This window comes from Calidris pugnax, unplaced genomic scaffold (genome assembly GCF_001431845.1).
Source record: "Calidris pugnax isolate Ruff unplaced genomic scaffold, ASM143184v1 scaffold20, whole genome shotgun sequence".
Classification (NCBI taxonomy): Eukaryota; Metazoa; Chordata; class Aves; order Charadriiformes; family Scolopacidae; genus Calidris; species Calidris pugnax.
The window spans coordinates 3526331-3544051 of NW_015094510.1; the positions used below are offsets into that span (position 1 = coordinate 3526331).

General features: G+C 35.8%; 1 protein-coding gene across 1 annotated transcript in view; it reads left to right on the plus strand.

The window, feature by feature from the left end:
- KLHL1 (kelch like family member 1) overlaps nt 1–17721 on the plus strand; it is a 185008-nt gene that overhangs the window by 148427 nt on the left and 18860 nt on the right. Inside the window, exon 7 of the mRNA XM_014966191.1 lies at nt 6183–6345. Coding sequence (XP_014821677.1) covers nt 6183–6345 — 163 coding nt within the window. The remainder of the gene's footprint in view (nt 1–6182; nt 6346–17721) is intronic.

A 17721-nucleotide genomic window follows, 5' to 3' on the forward strand; every position in this document is an offset into this window, starting at 1 on the left:
CAAGATCAGATAACAACACACACAGAAAAATGCCAAGTGATTAATTTTTTTTGTCAGTTTTAGTACTGTATTTAAATAACTTCAGCCATTGCTTGATGAAGACAATTGGTTAACACATTTTATAAATCCTTAATTGTTGTAACTCATGCTTATCAGTCATGCTTAAATAACTGTTACAAGTATACTATTGAATCTACAGTCAGTTGCTGATGATGCAATGAACCAATTTGTTTTCTTAAATTAATATAATTAGTAATATCAGGATTTTCATTTCTACATTGCTTCATTTCACTGTTATAGTTTTATTTAAGCAATTCTATACTTAGATTAAAAAGACTTATCTCAGTAGTTTTTAAAATGTATTTATTTATAATTTACTCATTTTGGTATACTTACTAAAAATTATTTAACACAAAACTAAAACCAATGTCTCACTAAATCTGCAAAGCTGATTTTGTAAAATTTATGGGTCTTGTTTGTCTCATTTCATAATTTTAAATCAAAACTGATTCATCAATTTAAACAAAGGTAAGATGTTGATTTTTTTCAGTACTACATTTTCATTCTCACAGAATGAATTTTGGATCTTGCCAAGTAATGTTTCATTATACAAAAAATAAGCAGAAAATCTCTTAGCTGATATGGATGAGAGGCAGATGATAGAAGATAGTGGAATAAAAGGAGTGGAAAGGATGATGGTGGTAGCAGAACAAGCAGTGAGATTTAGAGAGAAAATACAGATTTCTTACAGCAGCCTTTAATGATCTATTCATTTTCAACACACTCTATTTTAAGATTAAGTTGGTATCATCTTAGTATTCCCACGTGATACTTGTATTGAAAAGTAAGCTGCTGATGCATATAGGAGAAAAGAAAATTGGTCTAGTTTTAGTCCAGTCTTTCAAAATGTAACTGCATAATCTGGAAGTGTTTTACTTTCTTAACCATAAAGCTGAGTGTATTAAGGGATTACAGTCAGTATTTCCCCTATTTCTTATCACCATTGTTCCAAGCAAGAGGGTGAATTTCAAATCTGGTCTCTTTCTGGGAATTCTTCTCTTTTGGAGAAATCGGCAAAACAGAATCTGCATCATTAACTTCACCTTAAGAAAGGTGAAAGTCAAGGAAACTGTTGTGTCCCATAAGACAATACATAGTCCTCCGATTAAAAAATAGTTGAAGAAATTAACAATGCTTCACAGCATGACACCTCTCCTATGAGGACAGGCTGAGAGAATTGGGGTTATTCAGCCTGGAGATGAGAAGGCTCTGGGGGAATTTATTGGGGCCTTTCAGTACTGAAAGGGGGCTTTTAAGGAAGATGGGAACAAATTTTTAGCAGGGCCTATTAAAGAATCATAGAATCATATGGGGTTGGAAGGGACCTCTGAAGATCATCTAGTCCAACGCCCCCGCTGGAGCAGGTCTACCTAGAGCACATTGCACAGGAACTTGTCCAGGTGGGTTTTGAATGTCTCCAGAGAAGGAGATTCTACCACCTCTCTGGGCAGCTTCTTCCAGTGCTCCACCACTCTCACAGTAAAGAAGTTCCTCCTCATGTTTAGGTGAACTTCTGATGTTCAAGTTTGTGCCCATTTCTTCTGGTCCTGTCACTGGGCACCACTGAGAAAAGACCAGCCCCGTCCTCCTGACACCCTCCCTTTAAGTATTTCACAGAATCACAGAATCTTCTAGGTTGGAAGGGACCTTAAAGATCATCTTGTCCAACCATCAACCTAACTGACAAAAATAGACACCCACAAAACAAACAAGGAACATCATCACTAAACCATACCTCCCAGCACTACATCAACCCGTCTTTTGAACACCTCCAGGGATGGTGCCTCAACCACCTCCCTGGGCAGCCCATTCCAGTGTCTGATAACCCTTTCAGTGAAGAAATTTTTCCTAATATCCAGCCTGAACCTCCCCTGGCGCAACTTGAGGCCATTTCCTCTTGTCCTGTCGACTGTGACTTGAGAAAAGAGACCGACCCCCACCTTTCTACACCCTCCTTTCAGGTAGTTGTAGAGAGCAATAAGGTCTCCCCTCAGCCTCCTCTTCTCCAGGCTGAATAACCCCAGTTCCCTCAGCCTCTCCTCATAAGACTTATTCTCCAGACCCCTCACCATCTTTGTCGCCCTTCTCTGGACCCGCTCCAGCACCTCAATGTCTTTTTTATGGTAGGGGACCCAAAACTGGACACAGTACTCAAGGTGAGGCCTCACCAGTGCCGAGTACAGGGGGACAATCACCTCTCGGGCCCTACTCGCCACGCTGTTCCTGATACAGGCCAGGATGCTGTTGGCCTTCTTGGCCACCTGGGCACACTGCTGGCTCATGTTCAGCCGACAGTCGACCAACACCCCCAGGTCCTTTTCTGCCAGGCAGCTCTCCAGCCACTCTGCCCCCAGCCTGTAGCGCTGCCTGCGGTTGTTGTGACCCAAGTGCAGGACTTGGCACTTGGCCTTGTTGAACCTCATCCCATTGGTCTCGGCCCATCGATCCAGCCTGTCGAGATCTCTCTGCAGAGCCTCTCTACCCTCCAGCAGATCAACACTGCCACCCAGCTTGGTGTCGTCTGCGAACTTACTGAGGGTGCACTCGATCCCCTCATCCAGATCATTCATAAAGATGTTAAAGAGAATTGGCCCCAGTACTGAGCCCTGTGGGACACCACTCGTGACTGGACGCCAGCTGGATTTAACTCCATTCACCACCACTCTCTGGGTCCGTCCCTCCAGCCAGTTTTTAACCCAGCAGAGGGTATTCCCATCCAAGCCATGGGCAGCCAGTTTCTCCAGGAGGATACTGTGGGAGACTGTATCTAATTAATGTACACATTAATTAGACCTCCCCTCAGCCTTGTCTTCTCAAGACTGAAAAGACCCAAGTCCCTGAGCCTCTCCTTGTAGGAGAGATGCTCCAGGTCCTTAATCATCTTTGTGGCCCTTTGCTGTACCTTCTCCAGCAGTTGCCTGTCCTTCTTGAACTGGGGAGCCCAGAACTGGACACAGTACTCCAGATGGGGCCTCACCAGGGCAGAGTAGAGGGGCAGGATGACCTCCCTCAACCTGCGGGACACACTCTTCTTGAGGCACCCCAGGATGCCATTGGCCTTCTTGGCCACAAGGGCACATTGCTGGCTCATGATCATCCTGTTGTCCACAAGAACTCCCAGGTCTTTTTCCTCAGAGCTGCTCTCCAGCAGGTCAGTCCCCAACCTGTACTGGTGCAGGGGGTTATTTCTCCCCAGGTGCAGCACCCTACATTTGCCCTTGTTAAATTTCATTAGATTTCTCTCGACCCAACTCTCCAGCCTGTCCAGGTCTCGCTATATGGCTGCACAGCCTTCTGGGGTGTCAGCAACCCCTCCTACTTTTGTGTCATCAGCAAACTTGCTGAGGGTACATTCCATCTCTTTGTCCAGGTCATTGATGAATATATTGAAGAGGTCTGGACCAGGTACTGACCCCAGGGGAACACCACTTGTTACAGACTTCCAGCTGAATTCTGTGCCCCTAATCACAAGCAATGTGGAGAGAAAATCCGTTACATTAATGCAATGAGCTTATCAGTTTTTGTGCCATTTAAAAAAAAAGTCTAAAGCAGGAAGAACAGTATTTTGATTGAGAGGAAAAAAAATATTATACAAAAAGTGACAAAAATAATTAGGATGGCTTAATTTACCACAGGAAAAAAGACAAGGTTAAAACTCAAATATGAAAGGACATAGCAAAATGTATGAAATATTGAATGAGATAAAAAGACTAAATTTAGGACAATTCTTTATATCCTAATGAAAGATCAAATAAGGTATTCAGGGAAGTCAGAGGTGGAAATTTCAAAAGTAATGAGGTGTTTTGGCATTCATCATAGTTTCACTGTGAAATTCACTGCATAATAGTATAACTGCTTGTGTGTGAAGGTGAAAGAAGGTTCATGTGTTTATCTAGGCACTGATTATTTATGCATGTATGTGTATAGAAATATTTACACACCAAAACTTTCTTTGAATACAATTAAATTTTTATTCCAACAAGAATTTGATTTTCTATTTAACTTTGCACTATGTGAAGAGTATATACAAAAAAAGATAGAGTACGGTGTTGTTTTAAGAAATTATAACAAATACTTTTTTAACAATCTAAATCTGTTTGTTCAAGATTTAAGAATATTTATAGCTGTCAGATATTAAGGGAAAAAAACAACAAAACCCAACCAAACACACACACCCCCCTACAACTACAGCATATTATCACCTGATTTTCTATGCAAACACTGACACATCTTCCCACATGTCTGGTACTGCAGGCCTTCTGAAATAAGATATTGAGCTATAAGAATCATGGATTCAATATAATATCCACTTTAATATTCTGGAAAAATTATAGCTGAAACATGTGAATGAATAAAAAACATTTATAATCAAGAGTCTTCATACCAGAAGAAAGTGGAGAATGACTTCACAGACAGCTCTGCAGAAAAAGATGAGGCTCAGACTCTGTAAGAAGGAAAATGTCAGTAAGGGTAGTAGGGGTTATAATTTCTTTTTTTAAGTAGTAAGAAAAAAACACAAACAAAAAAATAAAACACCAAAGGTGCAGGAATATTCTATGAACACTGAGATAAGACTTGTTCAAACTCATTGACAAATATAGTTTTTTATATCAAATTAAACTTTGAATGAATGATTTTTCTGAAATAGAACAAAACAGTTCCACACAGAATGTGGAAACTTCACATTGTTTGAAATAAAAGATTGACTTTCCTGCAAGAGAAAATAAACCCATTCTCTGAAATTTTTATAATCTATTGTTTTCGCACTTTTTGATGAGTTCAATTCATGTGAAATTGAGTGGAAAAAAAAAACCAAAAAACACTGACTTAGGAGTAGGATTGGATGCTCATTTGGTCTCATGGATTCATACAATGGAATTACTGAGCTCGCTGTATTGTAACAAATAGTACTTAGCTATAACTTATCTTCCAGAGCCTTCTAAGCTTAACTAAAGATGCTATTAGATAGAGAATTCATCAGTTCCTTTGAATGAGTGATTAAACCCCCTCATAGTTAAAAGTTTATTTCTAATTTAACTTTTTCCTACTTCAACTTCACTAGATAAAAGAATCTTTATATATCCAACATTACTTTCCTGTGAAGGTACCCATTCTCTTGCTATTTCTTTTTTCAATAAGGTAAATTCATGAAGCAGCTTAAGTTTCTAACTGTATGTTACTTGTTTGAGCCTTTAAATGTGTTTTTTTGAATGTGTTGGGTTTTTTTTTTTTCCTATGCCAGTCTCACTGGTGATAAATTGTATACTTTTTTCTACATAATTGACAAAAATGATGAATCACAGAATCACAGGAAGGGACCTCTGGAGATCATCTAGTCCAACCCCCCTGCCAAAGCAGGTCCACCTAGAACAGGCTGCACAGGAACTTGTCCAGGCGGGTTTTGAATGTCTCCAGAGAAGAAGACTCCACCTCCTCCCTGGGCAGCCTGTTCCAGTGCTCTGCCACCCTCAAAGTGAAGTTCCTCCTCATGTTTAGGTGGAACTTCTTATGTTCAAGTTTGTGCCCATTTCCTCTTGTCTTATCCCTGGGCACCACTGAAAAAAGACTGGCTCCATCCTCTTGACACCCCTCCTTTAAGAATTTATAAGCATTGATCAGCCTACTCTCCTCCAGAGTAAAGCGACCCAAGTCCCTCAGCCTCTCATCAGACTTACTCCCCTCCCTGTTGGAAGCCTGGTAAAAGCAATTCCATTCTGTGAAATCCCACTTAGGCTGACAATAATTTGAGATCTATCAGGTACCTAGTCCATAATTTACTTATCACGTGCTTTACTGATTTTCATGGTCAGAATTCTATGAGATACTAAATTAAACAATATATAGAAATCTAAGACTATCACATCACTGACAGGTTATTCTATGAAGCAAACAATCTTCTCAAGGAATGAAATTAGATTTGTTTGGCAATAGCTATTTTTCATAAAGCCATGTGAAGCAGCGTTAATTTTATTCCTGTTTGTTAATCCTTAATTAATCAAATCTGAAATTAATTGGTGTTTCCATTTTCACTTTGAATATGCCAGTTCTTTTTTATTGTTATTGGTTTTTTTACTATTGATAAAGCATACTTTTATCTTCTCTCACTCTCTTCTCCATTTTAGGAGTTACAGTGCTTGAAGGGCCTATTTATGCAGTGGGAGGACATGATGGATGGAGTTATTTGAATACAGTTGAGAGGTGGGATCCTCAAAGTCAGCAGTGGACATTTGTGGCAAGTATGTCAATTGCCAGAAGCACTGTTGGAGTAGCAGCATTAAATGGCAAGTGAGTAGGGTATTCTTATATGTTTGAAACACATTTCTTAGAGGAATGAATAAATGTCACATGCAATGGTAAATAAGTTTTAGCATATTAGCATAATAGAGTGTGTCTTTTAAAATAAATGTAGGCACAGTTGGGCATACCCTCCTGTATCTCATGGCTTTTACATTTACTTGAAATAAGTAATTTATATATTTTCTATATTATTTTTGTTTAATATTTATATCAAATTCTTAATAATATTACCTGAAATTTCAGGGTGCGGGCTATAAACCACTTTGGGACAAATTGCCAGTTGACTCATCTGTTTTTATATATTGTATATGTCAGTTCTAGTTAACGAAGTTTATCGATCTAATATAGTCATGTACTCATTGATAAGATTTGTTGTATGTGCATTTTGTACCTTGCTTCAAACTAACTTTGAACCATGAAACCTTTGTCTGAAATCAACTATATTCACATAGAAGGAAACAGAAATTTGATTTTTGTCAAACCAGTCAGACTGCATTAAACCTGCAATTCTAATTGCGTTCAGATTTAAGTTTTTCTTTTATAACTTTCCCTTTTTAAAATTTTGCTAATTTTACAGAATGTGATATTATGTATTACTTGTTGCTTACCACTTTCAAAGTACTTACTCTTAGCTTTGTGGCTAAAAAGAATATGGTGTGAACTGTAATAATTTAGAGGTTGGGGAGGAATTCATCACACCTAACTTCAGATATTTTTTAAAAGAAATCTACAACTGAGCTAATCGTCCTAAACTCACCATATGGTCAGTGGAAGAAATATGTGCTTTTAAGATAGCATCTGTCTTACTTGTTTAGACATCTACGTTAAGACAGGATGAATTGTTATATCCAAGTGCCTATTTTTCTCTACTGTACAGGAAACCTGAGGACTCTGTCTCAGATTCTGACTTGTATGTTTTTGGTATCTTAAGCAGGGAAGACAAATCCCACTGTAGACAACTGAACATAAGTAAAGGGCAGTCAGTAAAGAGTCCCTTGGGAATACTGGGAGAAATGGAATAAGGCAAATTTCTGGAATAATATTTTCCTCATACTTCATTGCTACTGAGCAGCAAAGAAGAAAGAATGAGAAACAGCTGCATACGTGGGATGGAATGAGAGAGTAAATGTTGAAGACAGTAAAAAAATAGTTAATAAAATTTAGGATTAATAGTATGTAGAGGAAAAAAGGACTTATTAAGGCTATTGAGTTTCATGGTAGACTATCCTATTGCATAATTCATCAACCCACTAAATTTTGCCCACCTCATTTCTTCCAGTTGCAAATCATTCTCTTTTGATTATACAGTTGGATAGACTCTCAAAAATCCTTTATATTAGGTTGTGCTTATCACATCTAAGATACAGGCTTGAGGTAAGTAGGCTGAATTGATTTCTGGGATTGTTAGACTCTTTCCACTGACTGTAAGAGACTGAATATAAAAGCCAAACAAGGAGCCTAATTTAGCCCACAAACAACTACGTTACAAGACCTTTAGGAGATCGTGTAGTTTTCTGCAGCAGTAACAGTAGACCTGACAGAATACCCATAATCCCATAATTATGATAATATGTAGATATATATTTTTTAAATTGAACCTCAAATCAATTAAAACCTTAGACTTTAAAAGTGATAACTAATTTTATGAGTTTGTCATATTGCAGTTGTGCCTGATTTGCAGAGTATGTATTAAATAGGTTTTATTGGATGCATTCATTATTAATATTTCATTATTTAATAATGGTATCATATAGTCAGATGATCTACTTCTCATCCATGTCATTAGGAGTTAGTTTTATGTTGTGAAATCATCTGCAGACCACTGAAGCTTAATTGTCATTGCTTTCCCTTATTAAGTCACAGTGGCATTGAAATGACACTGTTCCAGAGCGCATCAAATTGACAAAGCTGCTTCAATGGCCCCGTTACTCTAAAAGAATCTGGTTTCAGTAGTGTATGAGCCATGCAGCAAGCTAACAGAGACAAGAGCTAGACAAATAACCCTGCAAATATAGATCTAAAATTATGAAGAGCTGCATATGATTATGTATATGTATTCTGGGTATGTTTCTTTTGCACAGCTGAGCATGTATTTAATGCCTCTCAGTTAATAAACATAGAACACCTTTAAATGAAAGAGATGTTATCTGTGTTTCAGAAAGGTGGAAAGGACACTATTGGAAACTGAAAAACAGTGGTCTCACTGAAGCAAACAGCAAATATACTACTGATGTAATTTTTTTTTTTTTAAATCTGAATAAGCATCTTTAAAAAACATCCCATATGCCAAGAACTGAAACTTGAAGACATGAAAGGACCAGAACTTCCAACTCTCTGGTGCTACTTTTACTACACTGCTGTTCCACACAATTGACATTCCTCAATGCTGCATTCCTCATCTGAGCTTTTTTGCTTTGAAATAGGCAAACTTTCATGAATTTCTTTTCTTTTTTTTTTTTTTTTTTAAAGAAATTCTAGGGATATTAGAAATGGATGTCTCAATGAGAAACAAGATGTTGGCTTTAACATTTAAGAGAAGAAAAACTATTTTTGTATGGAAGTTAGGAGGAGTTTTTTCCTGGATATTCCTCTGTTTCTTTTCTTCTGCACTGAATTAAATAAGTAAATAAATAAAATGCAGCAGGGTTAGACTATTTTGAAGTGAAAGAGTTAGAATCTACCCTGTGTTTATCTCCTGCAGTGCTTTGGGCACTTCACATGAAAAGGGATACTGTATTCTGCAGAACTCAAATGTGAGCTTCTTAAATACTTGAAAAAAAAACAGTCTCTTTTTTTTTGCTTAACACTGGAAACTATTCCACTGGTGATCTTCCATACCTCTATGGTCTGCTTCATTGGTTTTCCATTTAAAGCCATTTTAAGCAGAAAAAACCAATACATTTTAACACTAAATTCAATGAAAATTGTATTTTTTCTTTAAGCTTATGGTGGAAATAAATTTTTTAAAAATTAGATTCTGATCTCCTTAGGCTCGGAAATGTTGGATTTGTAAGTAACTTCTCATTAGTTCTTAATTTATTGAACCTTTTAGACTTACTTTTGTTTTGAAGCTCATTTGTATAGTCTGTGTAAGTCAATTATCAATTATTTTGCTGCTCAAACAAATGAAGAGCAATAGTATCTGAATCTGGAAAAACAGGCCACACCAAAATGAATGTTATTTCACTGAAATATATATTTAAACTGAAAATTTTATATTATATCAAAATATTTCCTAAAACCTGAAAAAGTTTATGTTAACATGTGCATCATAATCCAGTCTGAAAAAGACTTTTAATTGCTGAAGTTATAAAGTCAAGCTGAATTTTTCAGAAATTCAGAAAAATAAATATCTTAAGCATTTTTTTTCTTTTAAAACTTAGTCCAGTTGACAAAGTTCTTTTGCATAATCAAGTTGCATTATCACATTTTGAGGTCACAGTATTGTTTCACCCCTGAGAGATTAATGGAACATCTTCCTCTACGAGCATGAATGTCACCTGCATGTTACTCTCAGATGTCCTATAGTAAAAGGATATGGTAGTTGCTCTCCTTCAATTGGGAACACAAAGAATATTTATTTTCTTAAGTGCTTTCCGAAAACTAAGGAACTAATACTAACCAATACTAAAACTAACTAATAAAAGGGATTAGGTGGGTTTCTAAGTAAAAGAAATACACATAGTAGATTTATTCTACTAGAATTTTAGTAAAGCGGATTATTTGGTGTTACACAGAAAACAGTTAAGATGGAACAAAAGATGAATAGTACAGGGATTTTAAGAAGAAAAGAAGGCTGTACTGCACTGTATGAGTAAGAATACCTGTCATACCAAAGAAAAGGAACAGGAGTATTAGAGTTGGCAAAGGAACAGATGGACACAAATAAATAAAATTCAGATGGGAAAGTAGCAATAGAATAAAAATGATGGAGAGACAAGAAGAAGCTGTACAGAAAACTCTAATCAGGTTCTAAATGCATATTCATAGAAAGGGTAATATTATCTGTTCTCAGGCAACACCAAAGATAGGAATCTGAGAATTTTCCTTATCAGTAAATAACATGCCTTTGTCTTCCTAAATCAACAGTTGATATGGTATAGAAGTAACAATCTGTATTGAGGCTTTGGAGATTCCATCTCCTTCATCCTCATACTTTTCTTATAGTTAAACAGTAATGGAAGTGTGGAGGGTGTTAGCCCTAATATATCTCTTTAAAAAAAACCCACAACAATAAACCTTGATACCTTAATCAATTTTTAACGTATGTACATAGCCACTCTAGGACTTGCTATGGCTGTAGTGTTTCATGGGATGAAACATGGTCAAGCAGTTTCTCCCGATCTGAAAACAGCATCATCTTTTCTGTCTTGTCTTAACAACCCTGTTGCACAGACTGAAAAAGAAAGAGTGCATGAACTCTCCCACATAAGGAATAGATGTGTGTGTTAAAATATCATATGTAAAGTGGAGACTTACACTAACTTAGAATTAAAAAAAAAAAAAAAAAAGAAAAACAACCAGGAAAGGATAGAGGTCAGAAGTTGGGACGATATGTTTGAAATGTTCTTTGGGAGTTGACATAGGTAATATGTAACTAGTATGCAATATATACTAGTATTCTATAGTTTACAGGAAAAAATGCTGAAGCCATAGTATTCTTCTACCAAGTCTAAGTTAGAAGGACCCAGGAACCAAGAGTACCAAGAAAATCTTATCTTTTCCAGAAACTTTTAAAAATTGTCACTTTCTGTTTCAACATTATGTCTTCATTTCACCATTTTTAAAATCAAGAAGGAAAAAAAACCCCAAAATCTAGTTGACAATTTCAGTCCTATAAATACTGATCTTGTCAGTAACATAAAATGTAGTTTCCTCAAAGATTACAGTCATTATTAGCTTTCTATTAACAAGTCTCAAATATATGAAGTATGCATTCACTAAGATCACTGAACCTTTGCACTAATTTGTTTCATGTAATTTAATTTCAGAAAAAAATGTATTCTAATAGGGAAACTATAAGTAAAGATGAAATTAAGTTTACACACTTTCGTCCAGAACATATACCTAAAACAGACTCTTTGTATTGTACAGATTTATGTTATTCCAAATAATTGTGTGACAGAACCACAAACAGAAAATTTTCTACATTTTCCTATTATATGTCCACAAAAGTTATATTACAAAAAAATATGGCTGAATTTTTACTTGTGTGTTGGACATTGTCAACATTCTTTTTATGTAGCTAGAGCTTTTACGGGAAAAAGACTGGCCCTTTACGTTCTCTTTAATGGATATCAATAATTCTGTGCCACAGAAGGAAAAAATCTTCAGCTGATAATATGATCTGCAGTTTGACTTTAAATGGTAGAATATCACAGCAGTCTATTGAGACAAGCATCAAATATAATGACTTTGTCATGCACTGGGAAGCGGTTCATTCACACGACCACATCTTGCAGAACCAAGGAGAATGGAGTTCTGCCCTGTATCGATTGCCATATCCTCAAAGATGTGCTATAGCGAACTTTATATTTGCACCTGCTACTGTGTTTATATCAAATATCACACTCTATTCTTGACCTATGATAAATGATTAAAATGGAGAATCTTTTAAAAGTAAAACTATTTTAAGTATCTTTTCAAATAACCTTTTACTTTCATTTGAGAAAAAAAAAAGGTTTTCTTAGTGTCTATTTTCTCTGGAGACAAGTGAAAGTGCAATGAGAAATGATGCAGGAGAATATTACTCCCCTTCAATATGTATCTGACTTCTATCTGATTCTTTCAACAGAGAAGCAGCAATATATTTTTTATTATTTTCATTAGTATTGGTATTTCTATTATAATCAGTTTTACAGTCTCCATCTGTGTTTAGGCACTGTACAATGAGGGAAGGAGAAAAGGGATGCTGTTAGCTGGGAGTTAATTATGCATTACTATGGTGGGTTAGCCTTGGCTAACAGTCAAATACCTGCCTGGCTGCTCACTCACTCTTTTTCATCAGATGGGGAGAACAGGATGAGGTCACTCATGGGTTGAGATAAAGACTGAAAGATCACTTACCAATTACCACCACAGTCAAAACAGACTCAGCCTGGGCAAAATTAAATTGTTCTTCACAGGCTGGCATGTGGATACCTGCTCTGGTGCCATGGTGCACTTCCTCCTCCTTCTCTGACTTCGGTGTTCCATCTGGTATTTCTCATTTTATTTTCTCCTCCTTACTCGATGTGGCATTTTTTGCCTTTTCTTAAATAAGCCTGAGATGCCACCACCTTGGCTGTGGGGCTCAGCTGTGCCCTAGGGTGGGTTGGTTGGAGCTGGCTGGAACTGACTGTGTCTGGCTCGGGGCAGCCCTCTCCTCAGGGTGACAGCCCTCCGGCCCCGCCACTGCCAGCGCATGGGCACCTACAGCCAGTACAATTGCAATATTTTTGCATACTTAATCATTAAATAACTGCCACGTACTGGACATCTTGGTAATGAGTTAGGAGATCAGCTTTCCTATCAAATGTTTTCTGAACGGAGACTGGAAAAGAAAGGATTATTAGAAACTAGTAAGCGATTTAAATTAGGGAAAGGTGAAAGATGAAGGATAAGTATGAGCTTCAAGTACCCAAGCAGCAAGTCTGTCCTAGGGCTAGTACAAACTCTGGCCAGGATTCATTTTTTTTTATAGCAGATTTTGAAAAAAGCTAAGTTGAACATTTTTAAAACATTTGAGCTTTCAAAAGGTTGGTACCAAAGCTGTATCTGCGTTTCGTAAGTTTGCATCATAACTTTGTTTCATATGTTGTTTCATAAGTTTGGTACCAAAGAAAGTACCCAAATGCTCAGGCACTCCTGAGAACATGAGTCACAATTTATAATCTCAAGAAAGAAGTCAAAATTATGATGGGTGGTTTTTTTAAGCAGGAAAATGCAACACAAATACCAAGGGCAACATGCTTAAACTGACCCAGAGATATTTTCTTTTATAGGAACAAAACCGTAAACATAGATCTTCTTAATCCAGTCCAACATCTCTAGCATTGGAGTTCATCTTTCTCCATCGATCATGTTTCCTTCATTGTTCCTCTTTATCTTAGTCACTGATGTATTCCCTTTTCATACGTTTATTGAAAGACAGTCCAACATAAAAATGGGATTTTGCAGTTGTATCCTTTATGAAATTATTTATCAACTTTGTCTGTTGCTTGATTGTAGCAGATCAGAAAGAATTTAGAATGGCTTCCCCATTCTATTAATTCTACTTAAGTATTCATAGAAATAGAGCATAATAATGCTTATTTTTTAAAAAAATACATATTTACTCTTTTCTCCCTTCACACACACGCAAATTCATTTGTTACATTTCAGTTTCATTTGCTAGGTGGAGAGGTTTCAATAACATCTACCTTTATTTAAAAAAAGGATTAATTTATATTCAGTTACATTCATCCGGTTCCACCAGTTTTGCAATAGTTGCATTCATTTAGTAATGGATTTCCATAAATTGGATTATTGTCTTTGCAGTACTTTTCCAGCTATTCTCTTTTTGTTTTTGAATGGGAAACACAGAGAACTGGCCAATACTGACATTGCCATATATGCACGGGAAATATTTTTTTCCAGGTCATTTAATGAAACAAAGCTGGAATGAAATCTGTGTTATTTAGATCAATATTTTGCCTGTGGTAAATAGCTATTGCTGCAGTTTAATATGTCCCTTATGACTATTATGTGTTATTTCAAAGTGAATATCAGAAAATTTATTTTGCTGAACCTTCATTTTCAAGAAAATAGCAAAATTCAAACCAAATTAGTGTGTGCACAAGAAGAGTTCTCAAATTGTCTTGTAATTAGTCACTCATAGGTATATATTCACTGTTTACAGACCTTGGAGAGGCATAGGTTAATAATTCCACAAAGTCCTTAATACCGGTTCATTGTTTGACACAAGAGAATTAGCAATGTATTACATTCATATAACCATCTACAAAACTTGATTGCATTGCTGATTGCAACCTCCTCCCGGAGTTCTACTTCTTTGCCTTTCATGCATCGCATAATAAACTATCTGTGGCATTTCGTCTTAGCAGAATCATTAAGGCTTATTACTAATTCGGTGCCCTGGTCTGATCTTTTGTACTTTTGCACACAAATTCATACTTCCTACATGAGGGTCCCATGCAGCTCAGTGAATGTGCAATTCAATTCAATATGCATCATATTCTCTCTTTTTCAAGCACGATTGAACTTGGTATTTTACATCCAGCCTGTAAAATTGGACTGTCTGCACAGGCTTATTTCTTTTTATATGGCTAGGCTAGCCTTAAAAAGAGCTAGAATGTATACAGCTTAGATAAATATATGTGAGTCTTAGGAGAGGACAATGAAAAATCATGAAACTTTACAGTAAAAGCAACATTTTCCTTACAGTTCAAGGCAGATGCATATGCAGCTAGAATTTATTGCTCTTTAGAACCCAAGTTATTGTTAGGAAACATGGTAGATGCTAAAGACGTTGATATGTTGCAGGGTGGGATCTTGATGTGCCTGTTTTCTCTTGATAAGCTATGCTCAGGCTCAAAGATGCTTAGGCCAAGTTTCTGTTTTGCAGGTTTACTGCACTTCTACATCTTTCAGTGTGTACACCCCACCATACACTTCTCTTCATCCATCATCTACACAAACAAGATTTTTGGACTAGCTGGCTGTTGACTGGTATACAGCTATAGTGACTGTCATTCTAAGTAAGGTGTGCCATTCAGTTTTTGTAATAATAAACATTTTTTTTCTTTACTGTGCGGTTCTTTTCTTTTCTGTAAATCTTGTAATGAACAACACATTCTACATAAGTAATGAACATAACATAGCATAGTATGCCTTAATTCGGGCACATATGGGTTCTTCTTCACCAAGCAGATGTGATGAGTTAACTTGTTCTAATCAGTTCTAATACCTAACAGGTAAAAGGTAATAGCTGACTTAAGGTTTTAAACGTAACGTATGTTCCAATCTAGGCAGCAGGAGGCAGTGTGGATAATGCCTGGAAAGATTCACAGCCAATTTTTTTAATAATGTAGCTTCCACAATTAAGCACACACTTTTAAAGGGCATTCAGCAAACACTGTCTTTTCTCTTAGGAAGCCCTTGCTCATGCAGTCAGAGAAACCTAGAGATAGTCCCCAGACAAAATGCAAGCATTTACTTGAATTATATACACACACATATACACACATGTATTCATGTGTGTGTATATACATGTATGTAGACATACTTTATTATTTCCACACGTGTAAATCTGTAAGGTTATTTAAACATCTAAATTTTACTTAAAGAAGGTTAAATATCTAATTTGATATTCAACTAAATATCTTTATGTGGGATCATCCCTTGCAGCAGCTATCAGATCTATTACCCACAACAGAATAGAATACCATGCCATCTCCACTGTTAACTGATATTTCTGGTTTTCTTATTTGAAATTTGATTAACTTCTTAATAACTAATATTGGGTTAAAATCAAATGTCCTTTTTCTCGGTAGACCAACTTCAGCTGATTTTTTTATTATTATTGGTTGAATTCACTGACTTGAGAAGGTTTTGTTCATTGTGAAGGTCATAGGCTAAATGATCTAAGACTTTTTTCAAGTCATCCCTAAAATTGCAATGCACTGATAATTTTCATAGTTCAGTAAAAACTCGGGAACTGGCTCAGTACTATTAAATAAATGAAGTATTAATATACTGTAATTGTGATTTTTAAAGCTGAAATAATACTTCAAAATTTCATGCTAAGCTATTGAGATAAGAAAGTACGTCTGAAACAATTATATTTCCTATCAGAGCAGCTTTTTTTGTGGCTTTTTTTGCTTGAGGGTTTCTTTGCTCTTGTGCCTTATTGATGATTCAGTTATTCTTTTGCTAATCCATTTGAACTAAGAAAAATGCTATACTTGGCATACATAATTACAGCCATGTAAAGAGAGAAAATATGCTTCATACTGCATGCTTTCTGCCCACAATATTATCACTGGCTACAAACAAATACTTTAAAATCAATATTTTATGAATGACATTAATATTTTGCCTCATACTGAAAAGCAGTAGTGCTTTTCCTTGTCAAAAATTTCATGCTTTCACATGTATGTCTCCATAACAGATCTTATATTATCTACCCAACTAGAGAGTAAAACGAAATTTGACTTAGGATAATATTAGTTACTTATTAGGTATTTTATAAATGTAACTAATTTTACAAAAGTCTTTTGCAATGGGAAGAACAGCAAACATATTTTAAAGACTAACTCACAAGTTATCATTTTTAGAATTTTTTGTGGAAACTTTAAAGTATTTTGACCTATAAATAAATTTATACCTTAATTTAAATCTTGTAGAAGTTATTTCATATTTTTTTATTCAAGACAGTTTTGGCACTGCTGATCTTTTATAAATGTGCTGTTTATTAGCTGCTGCTTTTGATCCAACTCTTTTCTCAAAAAGGTAATTATTCTGCCTCCCACTATAGGGAAAAGGGACGCATGTTGAAAATATTCTTCCTTAAATGTAGAAACAACAAAAAGGTGTAGATATTTTTAAATATTTCAGTCAGAATCGTGCATTAAATAGATGCTGAGACAGAACAAAGTGGAATAGTTGTATTGCCTAAAATTATTAAACTTACAAAGAAGATGAATACCATAAACACAGTAGCATAGTCTAGCACAAAGTAATTCTGTTAATTCAATAACAATTTCTGGTTTAATAACAGATTCACTGTCTTTTTTTCTAATAAATAAGAGAGCAAATAAAGGGCATCATGGTCATGCTGTAGTAAATAATTAATTTACAAAGACTATTCTGCCTTGACTATCTTATAGCCTGATACAGTAAAGAACATTTTTAACTTGTAGAATCTGCATTCAGTCACTAGTCTTGCAGAGATAATGTAGCTCGTATAACTTTGATTTGCATTAAATTTACTTGAAGCAGGTTCTTTCTATTAGGAAACTGTACTTTCTATTGTAGGAAGTAGAACTTTGCCATAATTATAATATCGATGCAAAGCATGTTTTTCTCTCAATATTTTCTGTCAGTAGTTACTATTACTTTAATTGAAGGCACTCACTTTAGGAATTTTTTTTTTCACTTTTTTTTTTGGTCAAATTATATGTATTTTTAATTTACTCCAGTACTACATGCACCAAATACATGAAATACCATTCCAAATTTAAGCACAGAAATAAGATTTTGTTAATGCTTTCTATTCGGAAAGTTGTCGTTTTTTTCAACTTCTGGCAGTGAGCTACTGTTTATTGGCATAACCAAGGCAGCAGGGATAGATATTATTCCTCTCCTACAGTCTCCTACAGGTAT